This window comes from Talpa occidentalis, unplaced genomic scaffold (genome assembly GCF_014898055.3).
Source record: "Talpa occidentalis isolate TD23 unplaced genomic scaffold, MPIMG_talOcc4v2.1 talOcc4.3, whole genome shotgun sequence".
NCBI lineage: Eukaryota > Metazoa > Chordata > Mammalia > Eulipotyphla > Talpidae > Talpa > Talpa occidentalis.
In genome coordinates, this window is record NW_023603184.1 from 26,264,837 (window position 1) to 26,287,269 (window position 22,433).

The 22,433-nt window shown below is 39.2% G+C and overlaps 1 protein-coding gene across 3 annotated transcripts in view; it reads right to left on the bottom strand.

Annotated features, from left to right (window-relative positions):
* SBF2 (SET binding factor 2) overlaps positions 1-22,433 on the bottom strand; it is a 388,242-nt gene that overhangs the window by 11,820 nt on the left and 353,989 nt on the right. For all 3 annotated transcript variants that reach the window (XM_037522653.2, XM_054699369.1, XM_037522656.2), the window contains 2 exons: positions 3,378-3,504; positions 343-470 (listed from right to left, as the gene is read on the bottom strand). In XM_037522653.2, the coding sequence (XP_037378550.1) occupies positions 343-470; positions 3,378-3,504 (255 nt within the window). The remainder of the gene's footprint in view (positions 1-342; positions 471-3,377; positions 3,505-22,433) is intronic.

A 22,433-nucleotide genomic window follows, 5' to 3' on the forward strand; every position in this document is an offset into this window, starting at 1 on the left:
ACTCCTTCTTGTAACCAAAGCCTTACTTTCATGGCTTTGGTTACAAATGGACTTATGGAAACCTACAGTATTTTTGATTTTTTTAGCTTAGATGTTGTGTTGAAGTTTCAAGTTTTGTTAGTTCTTTCTCCCTGGGCAAAACTGCCTGCTTTTATTTTCATGAGGTTATCCCTTGTAAGCTCCTAATTTTTGTGTCACGATTTTGGAGAACAGTTTATTCCATCATGACATAAATCAACAGTATACCTAGCAAATATTTATAAAAAGCTTCAACAAGCTTATAAACACTAGAAGTAAAGAAAATTTAACACAAATTGTTCAGAAAATGCTTTCTTATTGTACCTCTATTTCCACTGGAGAATATAAATAATTAAAGAAAATAGGACTCCTTTTGTGCATTCTATCAATACACTCCCAAATACAAATTCCTTTTTTGGCATGTTTGTCTCCTTTATCCTCAAATAAAGTTCCTGTAAATAAAAAAAAAAAAAATCCAGTAAAACCAAAGTCAAGTAAACCAATATGCATGTAGTGAACAGAAAGTGGAAAATTTCTTAGGGCTTTAGAAATAGCACTGTATGTGCAGAAACTTTAGATAATAACCGCAAAGCTAAAGACAGGAATGAACTTCACAGCTATATAGAAAACATCAGGTAAGGTTTCTCCCAAGCATTTAGCAGTAGTATATCATGACTCTCTTCCAATCTGCATTCTACATTTGTAATTAGATTCACATAGGTCCATGTCATTAGACATTCCACACATTTTTCAAGAGAAAGTGGAAGAATTTAGTGCTGATTTGATGGAACTCAGTTACAAACATAATTTTATATTTCTTTTTTAGTCACTGGCTATTATTATGAAACCATTTAAAATGTTTTCTTGTTAAGTAGTTTACATACACCACAAATTATGCTTGGGGAGCCTTTGGAAGACAGGGGGTGAGCTCTGTGTTCTTGGGTGACTTTATTTTTTTATTTTTTAGATTTATTTATTTATGCATACAAGAGCTGGGGTATAGGCTAGAGGTGTCGGGGGTGAGAGGATTCACCAGAGACAGAGTGGGAAACAGAACAGGCAGATTGACCGAAATACACTGCTGAGGGGAGCAGTGGGTGAGGGCGAGTCAGGAGAGGTCTGCTGTGCCATATGGGTTGCTCCCTGGCGGGCCTGCGGGTTGAACTCGTGCTGCAGTGGCTGCGGATAGCTTCACAGGTTGCATCTTAACCCCTTGCGCCACCAGGGAGGCCCCCTTGGGTGACTTTAAAGTAGTACTTAGAGAATTCAGGGATTTTTTAATACTATCTTTGTACCTTTCAAACAGTCAATCCATCACATGAGTCCATTTTTTTTTAATAGGAAGATGTGCTGGGTTGAGGTAGAAGGTATTTCTTTAATACAGTGTGTCTATAACTTGCCTTGAATGAAATGATTCAGTGAAAGTCAACAAGCATTTTACCAGTTTATCAGAAACGAAACGTCTCAAGTCCAGTACTGCACAAAAACACAACAATATGTTTTCTCTATCTTTTAACTGCAAGAATGCAGTACAACAGTTCTCAACCTTGGCCATACAATAGAAAAACCAAAGTTCAAAAAAGATCCTGATGCTGAGGCCTCACCCAGAATAATTTAAATCAGAATCTCTGAGGCCGGGCCCCAGGCAGTAAATTTAAAAGTCTTCCAAGTGACTCAAATGTAACTAATTCTACTTAATGGCTTCCCAACACATAAGTGCTTAGGAAATTAAGGTTCCTGGGCCTCCCTGGTGGTGCGACACAACCTTCCTGGGTTGAGACACAACCTAGGAAGCTGTTTACAGCCACTGCAGCATGAGTTCGATCCCCGGCCAGGCAGCTGCCCATATGGCACGGCGGCAGACCTCTCCTGTCTCACCGCTGCACCCTTGAGTAGTGCATTTCTGTCAGTCTGCCTGTTCTGTTCCCCACTCTGTCACTGGTGGGTCCTCTCAACCCCCCCACACCTCTGGCCTATACCCCAGTTCTTGTATGCATAAATAAATCTTAAAAAAAAAAAAAGAAATTAAGGTTCCTGATTATGATGTGTGGAATGACAATTCTAAGAATCAACAAAGGTCTAGATGTGTAAACAGAATGGGAAATGGTCTCATCAGAGCCAACTCCCTTATCAAAAGTATAAAATATCATACTAGACAATTTTAATAGCAAGCACGGAAAACAGTTATTTTTCTGATTTTGTATTTTAAACTGGGAACATCAGTCAATATTTTCTTGCTACTGAAAGAGTTCTCTTTAAATATTTAGGTATATATACTGAAAATAGCCAATTAAAAAAATATCTAACAACCATATATAATTTCCCCTCCCCTTTCTCTTTAACAACAAAAGAATGTAAATCTCCTTGGAAGAGGTTTTCACATGGGCAGGCTGACTTTCATAATCTACCCCTTACAATTATCACTGCTATTTAAAAATTAAAACAATGATGGTGATGTCTAAAACTTATTGAGTACTTACTATGTGTCAGCAACTGTGCTAATATTTCTAATCATGGCCCCAGAGGGTGGATGCTGCTATTGTCCTCAGTGTAAAGAAGAGACTACTGAGATTGAGAGGTATCTAACTGGCACAGTGTACTTATGTGGGTAACTGGGAAGTGTTAGCATTTAATACCGGGCTATTTGCTCCAAAATCCATGACCTTTACTGCTATTCAAATTGCCTACAAGGGCAGGCACCTTTCCTACTATAGTGTAGCAGGGATGGAAAAATTCTGAGTCAGACATTTCTCCTCACTTTGAGGCATTAAAACAGTAGCTGATCTAACTGCTCAAAGGTGCGAAAGGGGTGACCACTTTTGGTCCCTAAGAATTAACATAGCATATAATCTCAGAATCTGGGTACTCATTCATCTCCATTCTACTTTTGTAGTGCAAAGTCAAACCCTAAAGTGTCCTGGCCATACTTGGGGATATCTATGCTACTGGAGTTGTTTTTTTTTTTAATATTTTTAAATAAATTTTTTTACATCATTTTTCATTTTTGTACAATGTATGCATTTTCATCTTGGTTATCATCCCTGTAAAATCCCCACCCCACCCTTGTTTTGATCCTACTCCCTCCCCCCTCTGTGTGTCTCTGGTTTATAGCTGCCTGTTGATTGTGATTTTTACTTTATTATAATTAGTCTTTTTCCTGAATTCCTGCTATGAGTGAGATAATTCGGTATTTTTCTTTTTCTTTCTCGCTTATTTTGCTAAGCATGATCCCTTCCAGCTCCATCCATGTTGCTGCGAATGGCATGAGTCTATCTTTTTTGATTGCTGAGTAATATTCCAGTATGTATGTCCATGCAAAGCTAAATAAAAAGATGGTACAAGGACAGGCAAATACATACCATGCTCTAGTCTTTCATAGTCTGAATCCAAGAGAAACGTTTTAAATCGATTAGATACATAGTGGAAAGCCAAAAACTTTAAGTAATAGAGATTGAATTCAAACTCAGTTGGGTACTGGTTGTGAACCTGAAATACACAAGGCAAAGAAAAGAGTAAGAATCAAGTGAACAAAAAGCAGAAGGCACAAAATGTTGACTTGAAATATGCAGGAGATTATGGGGTAGCTCATTCAATTGAATCCCTATTGCTGAGTGGAGGAGGGAAGGGAAGGAGTCTTGATGAGCCACACTAGTTTTTCTAAACATAATCTTATTTAATTTCCACAACAATAACACAGCACAGGCATATTTCCCCCAGTTTTTTGAGATGTAACTGACATAGTACATTGTTAAAGTTTAAGATGAACAACGTGATGCTTTGAAAAACATCCCATTACAAAAAGATTGCCACAAAAAGGTTAACACCTGTATCACCTTACTAATTGCTTTGTGTGTGTGTGTGGTAAGAACATTTAAGATCTACTCTCAGCAAATTTCAAGTATATTACATAATGTTGTTATCCACACCATGCTCTACATTGGATCCCAGGATTTATTCCTCTTATAACAGGAAGACTGTCCCTCCTGACCAATATCCTCATTCCTTCTACCACCAGCCAAAATAATCTGAGTTTGACTTTTTCAGATTCTCTGTTTAAGTGAGACTAAACAGTATTTATCTTCCTTTGATTTATTTCGCTTGGTATAAAGCCCTTAACGTCCATCTATGATGTTGCAGATGGCATGTTTTTTTTAAATGACAGAGTAATATTCAGTTGGTATTATATATATTTAAACATTAAAACAATCTATTAAATGGTAGGGCACATACAGTTGTTTCCATGTCTTGGTTATTGTGAATAATGTTGCATTGAATATGGGAATTTAGATAGCTCTTTGAGATAATGATTTCATTCCCTTGAATAGATATCCGGAAGAGGGATTGCTGAATGATGAGGCAATTCTGTTTTTTGTTTTTTTTTTTTTTTTTTTGAGGAACTTTAATGCTATTTTCCGTAATTATACCAATTTATCATTCCCACTATCAGTGTACAGGATTCTCTTCACATCCTTGCCAACACTTTTATAATAACCACTTTAACACTAAGATGATATCTTATTGTGGCTTTGATTTATGTCCCCTGGGAATTAGTGACATTGGGCACATTTTTATATACTTAGTGGGAACCCGTGTGTTTTTTGGGAAAAAATATCTATTCACATCCTCAAGACAGGCGTTACTATCCCCATTTTACAAACAGGATGAGCGAGATTAGGCTCCTAGGTCTCTGTGCCCCTTTCACTATCTTATACTGTTCCAGGTACCTGACAAATACAAATTAGCATAAGTTATTGTTCTTGCATTCCAGGCACTTGTGGTGTAATAATATGTAATGCTCTAATTGTACTTAAAGAAATCTGGCAGTACTGAGAAGGTGGTTGTTTAGGGGGATCATAAAACATGTTTTCTGGACAAAAGAAATGTGTGCCTGTCTGAAGGCAATGCAGAAGGAGCCAATACAGAGGGAACAAATTGTGGAAAACTGATAACTAAGTAAGGCCCAAGAAAGCAAGCATGAATGAGGGTAAAAGGGTGCAGAGATTGGGAACAGCCTTGGAAAATGAGAAGGGATAGAAGAGCAGGTTAAAAAGGTAAGTTCAAGTGCCAAGGGGAAGTTTACCATTAACCTTAATTTTTCATTAGTAAAATAAACAACGAGGCCACTGAACAAATGAATATGGATGAGGAAATGATTTGGGAAGGAGGGAGCAAGGCAGAGACTGAATGGTAACTGAGCGGCAGCAATACTTTCGCAAGCTGAATGCAGGCTGTGCGGAGTAATCTTACATTGGCAGAAGTTAGGCTGATGACTTGGAACACTTGCCAATTCACCTAGCACACACCTCCAAATTGCTCAATTAATCTCTCATAACCAACTAGGGAGATTCGTTTGGTTGAGGCAAGTTCCACACATAACTACTCGCTTTAAAAAGTCGCTTCAAGTGAATACCGCAGGCAGGTTGTCTAAAAATCAGTTTTTCTGTGTTTTGTTCATATGGACTTACACTTGGTCAGCCAACGTGAAGAGCCATATGTGTAATATGCTGACTGTCCGATAGATACATGGGAATTTAAAGTCATGACCTGGATACCACTAATTTATCAATTTATCATGTGATTAGAACCTAGTTTTCTGTGACTACGAAAGGTTTTTCTATATGCAACATCTTCCTGGCTTTTTAAGTGGACTAATATTTTTAGCTTGTAAGTAATACAAAATAAGAATAATTTTAGGAAGACATTTTAAAAGCATTTTACTCGTGCAATAGAGCTGCTTCCCTGGCCCGGGCCACTGTCCTTGTGTTGGGCTCCACAGGACAGGAGGCTTTCCACGGGTGAACTGTGACATGGCTCTGGATAACTAGGGCATGTGCCATGTTCTAGGTTTTTAGACCTATAACCATATATATTGTGAATTTTCTTATCAGTGAAAATGAAGGGATTACACAATATGGATTTCCTGTGATTACTCTACATGAGCAACTAATTACACAGCATACCTGAAGGGTTTACAGTTATAATTAAATAAAACTTAAGTCAATCTGACACACACTTAATGATCAGCAGTTATTGTTTTGTGGCATTATAACCAGGCATGAGCATAAGTTGATGGAAGTGGTTATTATAATTAGTTTTTCTTTCCTTGTTTTGTTAGCCCTGTCTTTGTCTCATTCATCAACTATGTCTGCCAGCTTAGCAATCTTTTCAAGAACTTGCCCCTATTGATACATAAGCACACCAGAGGACATAGGCACTGGGTTTGACTCTATTAGACCTGATTTTCTGGTGTTCCTGGTTCCTTTCTTTAGCATTGTTCATACCTAATGTTTCCTGTGTTTTCCCTCACGACTTATCCTTTTAGGCCACAAAGCTCTCTAGTTTGAGTTGCTGGTTTGGGATCAATACTACCCCAGGGGAATGGTGTATATGATGGGGGTTGAGGGGACTCAGATCGTGGGTGATAGGGCAGAGGAGACAAGCCCATGAGGATGGAACTTGGCTCCCTACCATCTGTGAGTCTCGGGGAGGAGAGTCTGCAAGTGTGCTCGGGCAGGGTAAACTCCAACAACAGCCATGCTGTAAGAGTCCTTGGAATAAACCTCAGTAGTCAGAGGCCAGTGCCCCCCTATGCCCCCCTGGCTCACTGTTCTAGGGAAAAGGCGTAGAAGTGTTCTGGGCTATTTCCACTGATCCAGTCCACATTAGGTTCTAAAAACTTTTAAAAACTTTAATTAGGGGGCCTCCCTGGTGGCACAGCGGTTGAGCGCTGGGTTGCAAAGCTGCCCGTGCCTCTGCGGCCCCGGTTCGATCCCCGGCTGCTCCCCGGCCACCGGAGGAGGGTCCCGCATGGCGAGCAGACCTCTCCTGCCGCCCGCTGCTCCCCTCAGCAGTGTACTTAGGTCCTTCTGCCTGCTCTGCTCCCCGCTCTGGCTCTGGTGAATTCTCTCACCCTCCCACGCTTCTGACTGTACCCAGTGCATGTATAAACAAAAACAAACAAATAAATAAATAACATGCCTCTATTAAAAATAAATAAATAAAGTATAAAAACTTTAATTAGGGCCTCCCCTGGTGGCGCAGCGATTGAGCGCTGGGTTGTGAAGCTGCAGCCTCTGCAGCGCTGGTTCGATCCCTGACCTCCGGTGAGGGTCCCACATGGCGCGCAGACCTCTCCTGCCACACCTGCTGCTCCCTTCAGCAGTGTATTTCGTCACTCTGTCTGTTCTGCTCCCCGCTCTGGCTCTGGTGAATTCTCTCACCCTCCCGCGCTCCTGACTGTACCCAATGCTTATATAAATAAAATAAATAAATCTTAAAAAAAATAGGGAATTAAAAAAAATAAAATAAAAACTTTAAACAAATAACCAGAATAATACATTTCTCTCAATGACTATTCTCCATAAAAACCACCTGCCTCATATATATTTGTATCTTTCCTTGATGATTCTGTTACTTGATATTCTTAGGAATACAGTTTTGAAGACCCACTTCTGAGTAAAAATGATATTGTGACCTTAAGTTGAACTTACAGGCATTTCAGGGCAATCATATGCTAGGACGAGAGGCAAAATTCCTTTACAAGTGGAAAAATGCTTTCGTAGCCCACTGTACTGAGTGACGAGCCTCACCACAAACCTTGCACTCTACAATTATGTTAGAAAGGTCAGGCTCTTCTCAAGGTGTCTGGCACTTACCTGCTTGAACTGGAATTGATGCTTAGAGAGCATCAGGGTATGAGGGCTTGGGGGGGTACAAGTGTGTGTTTGCATCTGGGTAACACAATGGCACCTGTAGTTGCCCACTGCTTGGGGTTAAAGAACAATCTGCTCCTAAACTGGGGTTAATTAGTAATTCTGTTGGAAGTATAAGAGAAGATACTGAGCAATTTGTTTTTCACATTTCAAGAACAGTTTAAGCAAAGAACATGTGAAAATTTCTTCAATGGAAAAACAAATCAGATTGACCCAAACAACCTAGATACCATGCTTGGAATCTGACATTAAGAAACACAAGGAGTTTTCTGAAATGTCTATTTTAATGAGAAATGAATACTTGTGTTCACAAGACAAAATCTGGTGCAAAGATTTCTAGGAAGAAAGAATAATTACATTTTCTCCATTTAGCACAACATCCCAGGGACTCAGTTTGTCCAATTGATTGGCCCCCCTTTTAATGGGGCCCCTAGATTCTCTGTCATACCACACCAGAGAAGTCTCCAAAAAGTTGGCTGTTTTCTTATAACTGAGTTCTGTTTTTCTTTTAAAATTAAAAAAAAAATTTTTACATCATTGTTCATTTTTAAACAATATTTGCTCCTCCCCCCACCCCCACCCAGGTGTAGTTCACACAGAATTTCCTTCACCAGTGCACCTGTGCACCCTCACCTCAGTCCCCTGTGCTCCTTCCTCCCTCCCTCTCATTCCTCTCTCCCCTCCTCCCCTGCAGGATGTCTCTGATGTATAATTTTCTGTTTTTGCTTTGTTGTGTTTTGTATTGTTACCATTTTTCTTTACACTGATGTCTTATTTGGTTCCCCTATATTCCTCCTATAAGTGAAACCATTTGATTTTTTTTTTTTTCCGTCTGACTTATTTCACTGAGCATAATTCCTTCTAGCTCTATTCACGTTGCTGCGAATGGCATGAGTTTATCTTTTTTGATTGCTGAATAATATTCCATTGTGTATATATACCACATCTTCTTGATCCAGTCATCTATTTCTGGGCATTTGGGTTGTTTCCAGGTTTTACCTATTGTAACTAGTGCTGCAATAACCATAGGGGTACAGGTGCTCTTTTGAATCAATGTTTTTGTGTCCCCTGGGTAGCTCCCTAGGAGTGGAATTGCCAGGTCATATGGTAGCTCCATTTTTAGTAGACTGAGGGACCTCCAGACAGCTTTCCATAGTGGTTGGACCAATTTGCACTCCCACCAGCAATGTAGGAGAGTTCCTTTTTCACCACATCCTCACCAACATTTGTTGTTGCTAGTTTCTTTGATATGTGCCATTCTTACTGGTGTAAGGTGGTATCTCCATGTGGTTTTGACTTGCATTTCCCTGATTATAAGGGATTTTGAACATTTTTTCATATGCCTGTTGGCCATTTGCATTTCCTCTTTGGAGAAATGTCTTTTAAGTTCTTCTGAGTTCTGAGAATTCTTTACACATTCTGGCTACAAGTCCTTCAGCAGATATGATTTGCAAATATTTTCTCCTACTTTTGATTTACCTTTTCATTTTCTTAACAGTGATTTTTGAAGAATGAAAGTTTCAGTGTCAAGGTCTTTAACATAATTTTAGATTTCCTTCATGTCTTTTGATACTATTGTAAATAAATATTTTAAACTTCAGTTTTTCACGTATTCATTGCTATTATGTGGAAATACAATTAATTTCTATAGATTACTGATATGTAATCTTCAGCTTGTTAAACTCATTCTAATTTTTTGGGTAGATTCCATTGATAATCATGTTGTCTGTGAATGAAGATAGTTTTACTATTTTTCTAATGTGGGGGGTCCTTATTATTTTCTTGCCTTGTTGCATGGCTGGAGCCTTCAGTTGACTAGAAATTGTGAATCAGACATTCACATTTATTCCTGACCTAAGGGAGGAATCATTCCATTCAGTCTTTCAATAAGTATGATGTTAGCTATAGATGCATAGTTTGAGGAAGTTTTCTTCCATTCCTTGTTTCATGATTATAAGGAACGGATGTTATATTTTGTCAAATACTGCATCTATTGAGATGACTATATGGTTCTTTTTTAGTTTGTTAATATGGCAATTACGCTGGTTGATTTTGAATAGTACATTACTGGGCTGAACCCCACTTGACCATGGTACATTAACTTTTTAAAAAAGTTGAAGTAACACTGATTTATAACATTTTGAGTTTCAAGTATACAACACTGTAATCTTGACATCTGGCTAAACTACATGATCACCACCAAAAGTCTAGTTTCTATCCATTACCATACAATTGGCAACATTTACCCATTTCACTTACGCCCCATTCTCCCTTCCCTGAGGTAACCAACAATCTGTCCTCTGTATCTATAAGGTTGCTTTGCTTTTGCTTTGTTGTATTTGTTCACTTAAAGAATTCCACAAGTGAAAGGATATGATATTTATCTTTATCTGACTTAATATCTTCTAGGACCATCTATGTTGCAAATGGGAAAATATATTTTTTTATGACTGAGTTGTATTCCTCTGTGCCTGTACACACAATATGTATCATCATTTTTCATGGGAAAAATTTATATTTAAAATTAACCAGCAAAACTCAGCTCAGACAATGCCAATTTTGGTGGCAACATCCAAAGCATCATAGTTAGACGTCAGCTGAACATAAGCCTTCTAGCCATCCAGTCTGATCAGGGTGCTGACTTTGACCACATCAATGTCATAGAACTTTTTCACAGTGTTTATTGGTCTTGACATCCACAATGAAAATAAGTTATTCTATCTTTTTCATGGCTGACTCAATGGTTGGGGGAAACCAATGATGGGATAGTATAGGTCAAGCTTGTTTCTCCTGGGGGCACACTATGAGATATTTGGGGTGCCTTTGGAGCAGCAGTGTTTTGGGCTGTTGGAGGGTGGGTGACATGTAGACATTCTTTTGTGGCTGTGGGCACCTATTAGCATTGTTTTCTTGGCAATCAAAGCTTTTGATTTGGTTTTGGTAGGGGTAGGGGCTTTCTTTGCTTTTGGCACGATCTTTGTAAAAAAGGGTTTATGCCACATTTTTGTCCATTTATCCATAAATAGACATTTAGATTGTTTCTGTATCTTGACCATATAAATAATGCTGCAACAACTATTGGGAACTTATAGGATGTTTTTTATTCTCTGGATAAATATTCCGGAGCTGAATAGCCAGATGATAGGACAATTCTATTCTCAAAAATTTAAAGGAATCTCTATACCATTTTCCATGGTAGCTGCACCAATTTATATTCCATCAAGAGTATATGAGGGTGCCCTTTTCTCTATATCCTCTCCAACACTTATTTCTTGTCTTTTTTCTTTTAAATAGCCACTTAAAGAGGTTCATTTCCCTAATAATAAGTGATGTTGAACATCTTTCATGTGCCTGTTGAAATGTCTATATAGATCCTTGATCAATTTTTAAAATTGAATAAATTTTTTTTGAGTTGTAGGAATACTTATATATTTTGGATACTAATCCCTTATCAGATGTAGGATTTACAAATATCTGTTCCCATTTAGTAGGTTGTCTTTTCATTTTGATGCGTTTCCTTCAGTGTGCAGAAGCTTTTTAGTCAATTTGTTTATTTTTGGTTTTGTTTCCTTTACTGGTAGAGTCAAATTTACAAAACATCACCAACACCAATGGAAAGGAAGTTACCACTTATGTTTTCTTCTATTTTATGGTTTCAGGCCTTATATTCATACCTTTAAATCCATTTTGAGTTTTTGTACATCCTATAAGGCAGTGGTCTAGTTTCTTGTGTATGTGTTTTTCCAACATAATTTACTGAAGGGACTTTCCTTTTCCAACATGATTTACTGAAGAGATTTTCCTTTTCCCTTGTATGTTGTTGGCTTCTTTTGGTAAATTAATTTTCTATATATGTATGGGTTTAGTTTCTGGACTCCCGATTCTGTTTTTCTATCAGTACCATTCTGTTTTGATTACAGTAAGCTATAGGTTTACAATATAGTTTGAAATCAGGTTGTTTTGATTTTTTTTTTTGGGGGGGTTCTTTTTTTCTCAGGATTGTTTGATTCTTTGGGGTCTACATAAATTTTGGTTTTTTTGTTCTACTTCTGTGGAAAAAAAAAGGAAGTTTGCTAGGGATTACATTATATCTGTAGAATGTTTTAAGTAAATAAGGGCCTCCCCTGGTGGCGCAGCGGTTGAGCGCTGGGTTGCAAGGCTGCCAGCAGCCTCTACAGCGCTGGTTTGATCCCCGGCCACCGGCAAGAGTCCCACAAAAAAAAAAAAAGAATGTTTTAAGTAAATAAAATTTACTTTTATAATAAACCTGCCCTTTTGGATATAAAAAATAAGACTAGGGAAAGGAAAAGACACACAAGCAGGCAAAAGAGCTATCTCTTAAGGGGCCAGGTTTGTGAAGAGAGGCCTGCATATAGTCACAGGCAGGCAGGATTGGGAGGAGAGCTGCCTCTGCTGCTTTGCAAAGGCAGAAGACTGGTGAATGGAAGCACCTGCATAGTCACATATGGCCAGGAGAGCTGTGTTTGGAAGTTAGGTGTAAGAAAGAGATGCCTGCATAGACATAGGTGGGAAGGAATGCTACTGGTAAATGAAACAAACTATTAATTCTTCCAATTCATGAGCATGGACTATCTTTCCATTTGTCTTTTTCAATTTCTTTCAACAGTGCCTGTAGTTTTCAATGTATAGCTCTCTTACCTCCTTGGTTATACTTATTCTAATTCATATTGATATTTCATTCATATTGATGCAATTGTAAATGGCACTGTTTTCTTTCTCTTTCTGCACATTTATTGTTAACGTATAGGAGAGCAACTGGTTTTTGTATAATGATTTTGAACCTTTTCTATAGGTACAGAAATTTACTGTATTCATTTATTATTTTGCATAGGTGTTTGTGTGTGTGTATATGTGTATTCTTTAGGCTTTATATGTATATATAAAATCGTGTCATCCACAAGTAGTAACAATTTTAGTTACTTTCCAACAGGATCCCTTTTATCTTTTTCTTTCCTAATTGCTCTGGCCAGGACTTCCAATACGTTCTAGAATAAAATCTGTCTTCCTTGTCTTGCCATACTTGTTCCTCTTTTAGAAGATTTTATTGTGTTTATATGATAGGCTCATTTTATTGTTTGTATTTTGTCAATTTTTTTTCTGTATCTAGTGAAATGACATTTATCCTTTTTTTTTTTAAAGATTTATTTTTATTTATGCACACAAGAACTGGTGTATAAGCCTGAGGTGTGGGGGTGAAAGGATATACCAGAGACAGAGTGGGGAGCAGAACAGGCAGATCTACTGAAATACACTGCTGAGGGGAGCAGCAGGTGAGACAGTAGAGGTGTGCTGCACCATGTGGGCCAGCTCCGTAAAAGGGGATTTAACCCCTGCTACAGTGACTGGCTATAGCTTGATAGTGCTGAGACTTTAACCCCTGCAACACTAGGGAGGCCCTATCCTTTATTTTGTTAATGCTGTTTATTACACTGACTTTCAGATGCTGAACCACCTGCAAGAAGAAATTCCATTCTTTTAATATATTGAATTAAATTTGCTAATATTTCTGAGAATTTTTTTGCAGCTATGTTCCTCAGGGATATTGGCCTATAACTTTTACTCCTTCTGATGTCCTTTTGTAATTAGATATCAGGATAATGTTGGCCTTGTAAAATGAGTTAGAAAGCAATCGTTCCTCTTCATGTTTTGTGAATTGTTTAGAATAGATGTTAAATCAGCAAATGTTTGGTAGTGACATGTTTGGTTTGACCAAATATACCAGTGAAGTCATCTGATCCTGGATATTTGATTTTTTTTTTTTTTTTTTCCCATTTTTTTTAGTCAACAGTTCTTTTTTATTTTTTTTATTTATTTTTTTATTAGATAATAAATTTTATTGTTATATTCCCCATACAATTGCAGCCCCCCCATTCTGACCCCAATCCCTCCCCTCCGCCCCCGCCCCCCTAAAAGTGTCTCTGGTTCATAGTTTTTTGCTGATTTTGATTTTCACTTTCTTATAGTTATTCATTTTCCTGGTCCCTTATTTAAGTTTTCTAGATTCCTGCTATGAGTGAGACCATCCGGTATTTTTCTTTTTCTTTTTGGCTTATTTCACTGAGCATGATCCCTTTCAGCGCCATCCATGTTGCTGCAAATTGCATGTGTTTATCTTTTTTGAATGCTGAGTAATATTCCATGGTATATATGTACCACATCTTCTTGATCCAGTCATCTATTTTTGGGCATTTGGGTTGTTTCCAAAGCTTAGCTATTGTAAACAGTGCTGCTATAAACATAGGGGTGCAGGTGTTCTTTGGAATTGATGTTTCTGTGTCCTTTGGGTAAATTCCTAGGAGTGGAATTGCTGGATCATATGGAAGCTCTATGTTTAGTAGGTCCAGAAATCTCCACACAGCTCTCCACAGTGGTTGGACCAGTTTGCACTCCCACCAACAGTGCAGAAGAGTTCCTTTTTCTCCACACCCTCGCCAACATTTGTTGTTGCTAGTTTTTTTAATATGTGCCATTCTCACTGGTGTAAGATGGTATCTCATGGTAGTTTTGATTTGCATTTCCCTGATGACAAGTGATGTTGAACATTTTTTCATATGCCTGTTGGCCATTTGCATTTCCTCTTCTGAGAAGTTTCTTTTTAGCTCTTCTGCCCATTTTTTTGACTGGATTATTTTCTTTGTTGTTGTTGAGTCTCATCAGCTCTTTGCAGATTTTTGTGATCAGTCCTTTATCATTAGTGTTGGGTGCAAAAATGTTCTCCCAGTTGGTGGGGTTTCTCTTTGTTTTTGTTATTGTCTCTTTTGCTGTGGAGAAGCTCTTTAATTTGATGTAGTCCCATCTATTTATCTTCGCCTTCACTATCACTGCTTTGGGTGATGTGTCTGTAAAGATGTCTTTGATGTGCAAATCACGTAGTGTTTCGCCTATATTTCCTTCTATATATTTTATGGTTTCAGGTCTTATGTCTAGTTCTTTAATCCATTTTGAGTTGATTTTTGTGTATGGTGTGAGGTAGTGGTCAAGCTTCATTCTTTTGCATGTAGCGACCCAGTTTTCCCAGCACCATTTATTGAACAAACTTTCTTTGCTCCAATGCATAGTCTTTGCTCCTTTGTCAAAGATTAGTTGACCATAAATCTGTGGGTTTACTTCTGGATTTTCTATTCGATTCCATTGGTCTGTATGTCTGTTCTTGTTCCAATACCATGCAGTTTTGATGATTATGGCTTTGTAGTAGAGTTTGAAGTCTGGGAGTGTGATGCCTCCATTCCCTTCTTTTTTTTTCAGGAGAGCTTTGGCTATTCGGGGTTTTTGTGATTCCATATGAATTTCATCAATAATTGTTCTATTTCTTTGAAGAATGACATTGTAATTTTGATTGGAATAGCATTGAATCTGTATATTGCTTTTGGAAGGATGGCCATTTTAATGTTTATTCTTCCAATCCATGAGCAGGGGATGTCTCTCCATTTCTTTGTGTCTTCTTCTATTTCTTTTAACAGTGTTTAATAGTTTTCTTTGTATAGGTCCTTTACCTCTTTTGTTAGATTTATTCCCAAATATTTGATTTTTTTTGTTTCAATAACAAAAGGGATGGTTTTTTTGATTTCTTCTTCTTCAGATTTATTGTTTGTGTATAGGAAGGCTACTGACTTTTGCGTGTTGATTTTGTATCCTGCCACTTTACTGAACTGATTGATGAGTTGAATTAGCTTTTCTGTGGAGTTTTTGGGGTTCTCTATGTATAATATCATATCGTCTGCAAATAGTGATAGTTTGACTTCTTCTTTTCCTATTTGGATTCCTTGGATGTCTTTCTCTTGTCTTATTGCCCTGGCTAGGACTTCCAGTATTATATTGAAAAGCAGTGGTGAGAGTGGACATCCTTGTCTTGTTCCAGATCTTAATGGAATTGCTTTCAGCTTTTCACCATTGAGAATGATACTGGCTGTTGGCTTGTCATAGATGGCCTTTATGATGTTAAGGTATGTTCCTTGTATCCCAAGAATTTCAAGGGCTTTTATCATGAATGGGTGTTGCACTTTGTTGAAAGCTTTCTCAGCATCTATTGATATTATCATATGGTTTTTATATTTCTTTTTGTTGATGTGTTGGATAACGTTGATTGATTTTCGGATGTTAAACCATCCTTGTGTCCCTGGAATGAATCCTACTTGGTCGTGGTGAATTATCTTATGGATACATTGTTGGATTCTGATGGCTAGAATTTTATTGAGGATTTTTGCATCAGTGTTCATTAGGGAGATTGGCCTGTAGTTTTCCTTTTTGTGTTGTCCTTGTTCGGTTTTGGTATTAGTGTAATGTTGGCTTCATAGAATGTGTTTGGTATTGTCCCTTCCTTCTCAATTTTTTGGAAGAGTTTGTGAAGGATAGGCACTAATTCGTCTCTGAATGTTTGGTAGAATTCATTTGTAAATCCATCAGGTCCTGGGCTTTTGTTTTTGGGGAGTTTTGATTACCATTTCAATTTCGCTAATTGTAATTGGTCTGTTTAGGTGCTCTATTTCTTCTTTATCTAGCTTTGGGTGATTGTAGAGTTGTAGGAATTTGTCCATCTCCTCTAGATTGTTAAACTTGTTTCCATATAACTGTTCATAATAGTTACTGATTATTCTTTTGATTTCTGCTGTGTCCGTTGTGATTTCTCCTCTTTCATTGATGATCCTGTTTATTTGTGCTTTCTCCCTTTTTTCCTTTGTGAGCCTGGCTAGGGGTTTGTCTATTTTATTGATTTTTTTCAAAGAACCAGCTCTTGGTTTCATTGATCTTTTGGATTGTTTTTTTAGTTTCAATTTCATTTATTTCTGCTTTGGTTTTTATTATTTCTTTTCTTCTACTGGTTTTGGGGTGTTTTTGTTGTTCTTTTTCTAGATCTTTGAGCTTCGAGATTAGGTTGTTTGAGTTCTTTCTTGTTTCTTGATGTGAGCTTCTATTGCTATATATTTTCCTCTTATTACTGCTTTTGCTGCATCCCATACATTTAGGATATTGGTGTCCTCCTTGTCGTTCAATTCAAAAAATTTTTTAATTTCTTCTTTGATCTCCTCATTAGTCCAGTGGTCTTCCAGTAGTGTGGTTTTTAATCTCCATGAGGTAGGAAAGTTCCTTGCCTTCTTTTTATGGTTTATTTCTAGTTTGATGCCTTCATGGTCAGAAAAGATGGTTGATATGATTTCAATCTTGGTGTATCTGTTGATGTTTGTCTTGTGCCCCAGTATGTGATCGATCCTGGAGAATGATCCGTGTGCGCTTGAGAAAAATGTGTACTCCGTTTTTTTGGGGTTTAGTGTTCTATAGATGTCTGTTAAGCCCAATTGCTCTAGGTCTTTATTTAGAGCTTTGGTTTCTTTACTTATTTTTTGTCTTGTTGATCTATCCATTGTTGATAGTGGTGTGTTGAAGTCTCCCACTACGTATGTGTTTTCTCTGATGTCTGTTTTCAGAGAGGACAACAGTTGTCTGATATATTTTGGTGCTCCTTCGTTTGGTGAGTATATGTTAATGAGTGTTATTTCTTCTTGAAGTATTGTCCCCTTGATCATAATGTAGTGACCATTGGGGTCTCTTTTTATCTTTTTGAGTTTGAAATCTGTTTTATCTGATATAAGTATAGCTGTTCCTGCTTTCTTTTTTGGTCCATTTGCTTGTAGGATTGTTTTCCATCCTTTAACTTTGAGCCTATTTTTATCTTTTGTAGCTAAATGTGTTTCCTGGAGACAGCAAAAGGTTGGGTTTTGTTTCTTAATCCAGGCTGCAACTCTGTGTCTTTTTATTGAAGAGTTTAGTCCATTTACATTTAGAGTTAATATTGATATGTTAACATCTGTATTTGCCATTGTGTTTGTCTTTCCTTTGATTTTATTTATTTATTCTTTTAATAACTTTTTTTTTTTTTGGCCTTCTTTCATTGTTATTCGTCCCTCTGAGGTTCTGGCTTTAGGACTCCTTGTAGTATTTTTTGGAGTGGGGGTTTAGTTGCAATGAAATTCTGGAGTTTCTGTTTGTCTGGGAAGGTCCATATTCTTTCTTCAAAGAGGAAGGAGAGCTTTGCGGGATAGAGTATTCTTGGTTGGCATCTGTTTTCTTGGAGTCTGTTGACTATGTCCCTCCACTCTCTCCTTGCCCGTAGTGTTTCTTCGGAGAAGTCTGATGTCAGCCTGATTGGCTTTCCTTTGAATGTTATCTGTTTCTTCCCTCTTGTCAGCTTCATTATTTTTTCCTTGTCCTGGATTCTTGGGAGCTTTACTATTATGTGTCTTGCTGTATTTTTCCTTTCGTCGTGGAAGTTTGGTGTTCTTCTTGCTTCTTGTATATCAATTTTCAGCTCCTTCTTCACATTTGGGAAGTTCTCTTCAATTATCTCTTTGAATATTTTCTCTGTTCCTACTTCTCTCTCCTCTCCTTCTGGTATTCCTATAACTCTTATATTTCCTTTCCTCATGGAGTCAGATAGTTCCCGAAGTCTTTCTTCATTCTTTTTCCTTCGTACTTCTCTTTCCTTTTCTGTTTTGGTTCTTTTTATTTCTGTGTCTTCAAGAGTACTTATTCGTTCTTCCATTTCATCAATTCTGCTTTCATTGCTTTTCCCAGAATTCTTTAGTTCTTCCATTAATTCTTTGATCTCCTGCATTTCTTTTACTTCCCTCTTTAGGGACTCAATTTCATTCTTCTGATCGTTGATTATTTTTCCCTTATCATTGTTTTCCTTTATGACTTCTGTCAGTTTTTTAATCACGGCAATTTTAAATTCTCTTTCTGGAAGGCTCAGAAGTTCTTCCAAGTTACTGTCGTTGCCATCTGGGGGCTGGTTTTCTTTTTGTGGTGTGCTTTTTCTCTGGAGAGTTGCTAGGTTGCGTGTGGTTCTTCTCCTCCCTACTGTCTGTTTTCTAATTTGCCGTATGCGTTGGGACACTGTGTTGTTGGGACTGGCCGGCATCTTGGGTGGGCTTCTCTGCTCCCCTCTGGTTCCTCCAGGAGTCATCTGTCAGTTTCAAGCAGTCTTTACTGGAGAAAGGTCCCTGTTCTAAAATGCCGATGTGGGGACACACTCCCCTGTGCGCCTGGTCTGCCCCGGCGGTGGGTTCCTGCTCCCCCTCTGGGCTTGGACTGCAGGCCAGAGGGGTTCTGGCGTGGGCGAACTTCCCCCGCTCACCTCTGGCTCCTGAGGAAGCCTTCTGCAGGTAGTCTTTACTGAAGAAATGTCCCTATTCTATAATGGCGATGTGGGACACACTCCCTGCGCGTCCGGTCTCAGGCACACTCTTCTGCGCGCTTGGTCTGCCCCGGCTGTGGGTGCTCGCTCTCCCTGTGGGCTCAGACTACTTGTTCGGAAGGGGCCCGGTGTGGGCTAACTCCCCAGCTGGCCACTAGCTCCTTCAGGAGCCTGTGCTGGCTTCAAGTCGCTAGGTGGCGCCAGAGATCTCTCCTAGAGCCCTTGGGGAGCTGATTTTCCACCCCGTGGGACAGGGAGCAGAGCAGGGATGGTAGGGTACACCTCAACGGCTTTGGGGTGCTGTGTCTGCCTTGTGCCCCACCGTCGTGGGGAACGCACGCCCCTAATTTCGTGCCCCGGGTCTCAGTTCCAAAGCCCTCAGTTCCAGGACGCGGGCTGTAGCTCAGTTCAGTGGCGCGGGAATGGCGCCTTTTGAATCCCGCTCCCCTGCCTGGGCGCCTGGTTCCTGCTCACTCAGGGAGGGCCTCCGCGCGTCTCCCCGCAAGCCTAGGTCGCAGGTGCGGGGACCTGGGCAGCTGCGATCCGATCCGGATCCGCGTTTGCTTTTCAACCGCACTGCTTTTCAGCGCGATCCGCGCCGCTTTCCGCGCAATCCCGCTCCACGTCTGCTTTTCCAGCGCGCCGCTTTCCGCGCAAGCTTACCGGGCGGCCGGGGCTGTGTGCTGGTGCTGGTCTCCTCCTGGGGGGCGGGGCTCTCTTTAATGGCGCCTGGAGCCCGCCTCCGCGGCGGATCCTGCAGGGTTCTCCACAGCTCCCGTTCACGGGGTGTGGTGGCTGCAATAGTTCCTTTCCACTCACAGTCCCGCTTGCTGCGTCCTTTGTTCTTGTTGGCCGTTTTGGTTTGTTGTTTTCCTCCTCTCTGCCGGTCGGAGAGTGCCGCCTCTGTGGGCGGGGGAGGGGAGCAGGGTTCTGCCCTTCCCTCCCTTCTGGTCCTCTTTTATGGCTTCTTTCTTCTTCGGGCAGTTTGCTGGCGTCACCCGTTTATCTTCCGTGTCCCGGTTCTCACTGGGACCTGCCGCTTTTCCTCCCTATTAACTTTTTTTAATGGGAGATCTTACTCGCAGCGTCTCCTCGCCGCCATGTTGCTCCGCCCCCCAATCGATATTTGATTTTTTGTGAGGTTTTTGATTGCTGTTTCGATCTTCTTAATAATCAGTCTATTCAGATTTTCTATTTCTTCCTGATTCAGTCTTGGAAGGTTGTATACGTCTATAAATTTATACAATTCTTCTAGGTTGTCCACTTTGCTCTATATAGATATCCAGGCTACTTTCTCACAATCCTTTGTATTTCTATGGCATTCACTGTAAATTCTCCTCTTTGGTTTCTTAATTTATATACTTGAGCCTTCTCTTTTTCTTGCTAAGTCTAGCTAAATATTTACTGGTTCAATGAATTTGCTTTTAGTTTCATTGATCTAAGAGGTTTTAATTCTGAAATACATTCATTTCCACTATTTCCTTCTTTCTACTCATTTTAGGTTTAATTTGTTCTTTTTTTAGTTCCTTTAGGTGTTGGATTAGTTTGAAATTTATCTTGTTTTGAAGTAGGCCTGTATTGCTAGAAACTTCCCTCTGCGTACTATCTTTCTGGCATCCCATAGACTTATGTATGTTGTGTTTTCATATCTTCAAGTATTTTTTATTTTCTCTGATTTCTTTGATCCAACAGCTGTTCAGCAGCATGTTTAATCTTATTTGTTAAATTTCTAGCTTTGTTCTTATAGTTAACTTCTAGTTTCATGCCTTTGTGGTTGGATAAAAATGCTTGATATTTAATCTTCTTTAAATTGTTGAGAATTAGTTTGTGTCCCCATATATAACTGATCCTGGAGAACATTCCATGTGCACTTCAGAATGAATGTTCTGGGGCCTCCCCGGTGGCGCAGTGGTTGAGCGCTGGGTTGCGAAGCTGCCCGCGGCCTCTGCGGCGCCAGTTCGATCCCCGGCTGCTCCCCGGCCACCGGAGGAGGGTCCCACATGGCGCACAGACCTCTCCTGCCGGCCTCTGCTCCCCTCAGCAGTGTACTTCGGTCCTTCTGCCTGTTCTGCTCCCCGCTCTGGCTCTGGTGAATTCTCTCACCCTCCCGCGCTTCTGACTGTACCCAGTGCTTGTATAAACAAACAAATAAATAAATAAATAAAAAAACATGCCTCTATTTAAAAAAAAAAAAAAAAAAAAAAAAGAATGAATGTTCTGTACATGCATCTATTAAGTCTATCTGATCTAATGTGTCATTTAAAGCCAGTGTTTCCTTGTTGACATCTGTCTGGATTATTTATTCATTGATACAAGCACAGCGTCAAATTCCTCTATTATCAATTTTCCCCTTTAGGTCTGTTGATATCTGCTTTATATATTTTCGTGTTTCTATGTTGGGTACATATATATAATAGTTAAGAGGTAAGCGTGCTTGATAGATTTTCCTTTGATCACTATATAATGTTCACCTTTGTCTCATTATCTAGGTTGACTGGAAGTCTATTTTGTTTGATATAAGTATAGCTATACCTGATTTCTTTTGGCTACCACTTGCTTTAAGTATCATATTGTACCTTTTCACTTTGAGCCTACGTTTGGCTTGAAAATGAGTCTCCTGAAGGCAACATATAGTTGGGTGTTATTTTTTGATTCATTCAGCCACTCTTTCATTTACACTTATGATTACTGATATAGGAAGACTTAAATACTGCCATTTTCTTTAGTTTTCTGGTTGCTCTATATCACCATTGCTCCTTTTTCCTCATGTCTCTGATATTTTACATTGATGATTTTCTATGCTTTTCTCAGTATCCCCTTTTTTATTTCATGTCCTCACTCTAGATTTTTGTTTTATGGTTACCATGAGATTTATTAAAACTATCTCATAGAAAACAGTCCTTTTTCTGTTGATGACATCTTTTCATTTATCTTCTGCCCTTCTCCTCCTCCCCTTTTATGTTTTGTTGTCATGCAAATTATCCCTTTTAATGCTGTGAGTCTGTTACAAATTGAAGTAGCTATTTTTTTTTAAGATTTATTTATGCAAAAACTGGGGTACAGGCCAGATGCGCGGGAGGGTGAGAGGATTCACCAGAGACAGAGCGGGGAACAGAAGAGGCAGAAACACACTGCTGAGGGGAGCAGTGGAAGAGACAGGAAAGGTCTGCTGCGCCACGTGGGACCCTCGCCGGCCCACTGGGATCGAACCCACACTGCAGAGACTGCGGACAGCTTCACAGTGTGGCGCTCAACCACCTGCACCACCAGGGAGGCCCAGTAGCTACTGTTTTTAATGTTTATTTAACTTTTATGGTATAACTGTTTAGTGCTCTATTCTGAAATAGTTGCAATTCACTAATTCTGTTTGCCTATCAATCACCTCACTCAAAGTTTTATGTACTTTTTTGCCTTCATTTCTCATCCCTATCTCAAAGATAACTTTACTGGATAGAGTACGGTTAGCAGACAGTTTTTCTCTTTCGCTATTT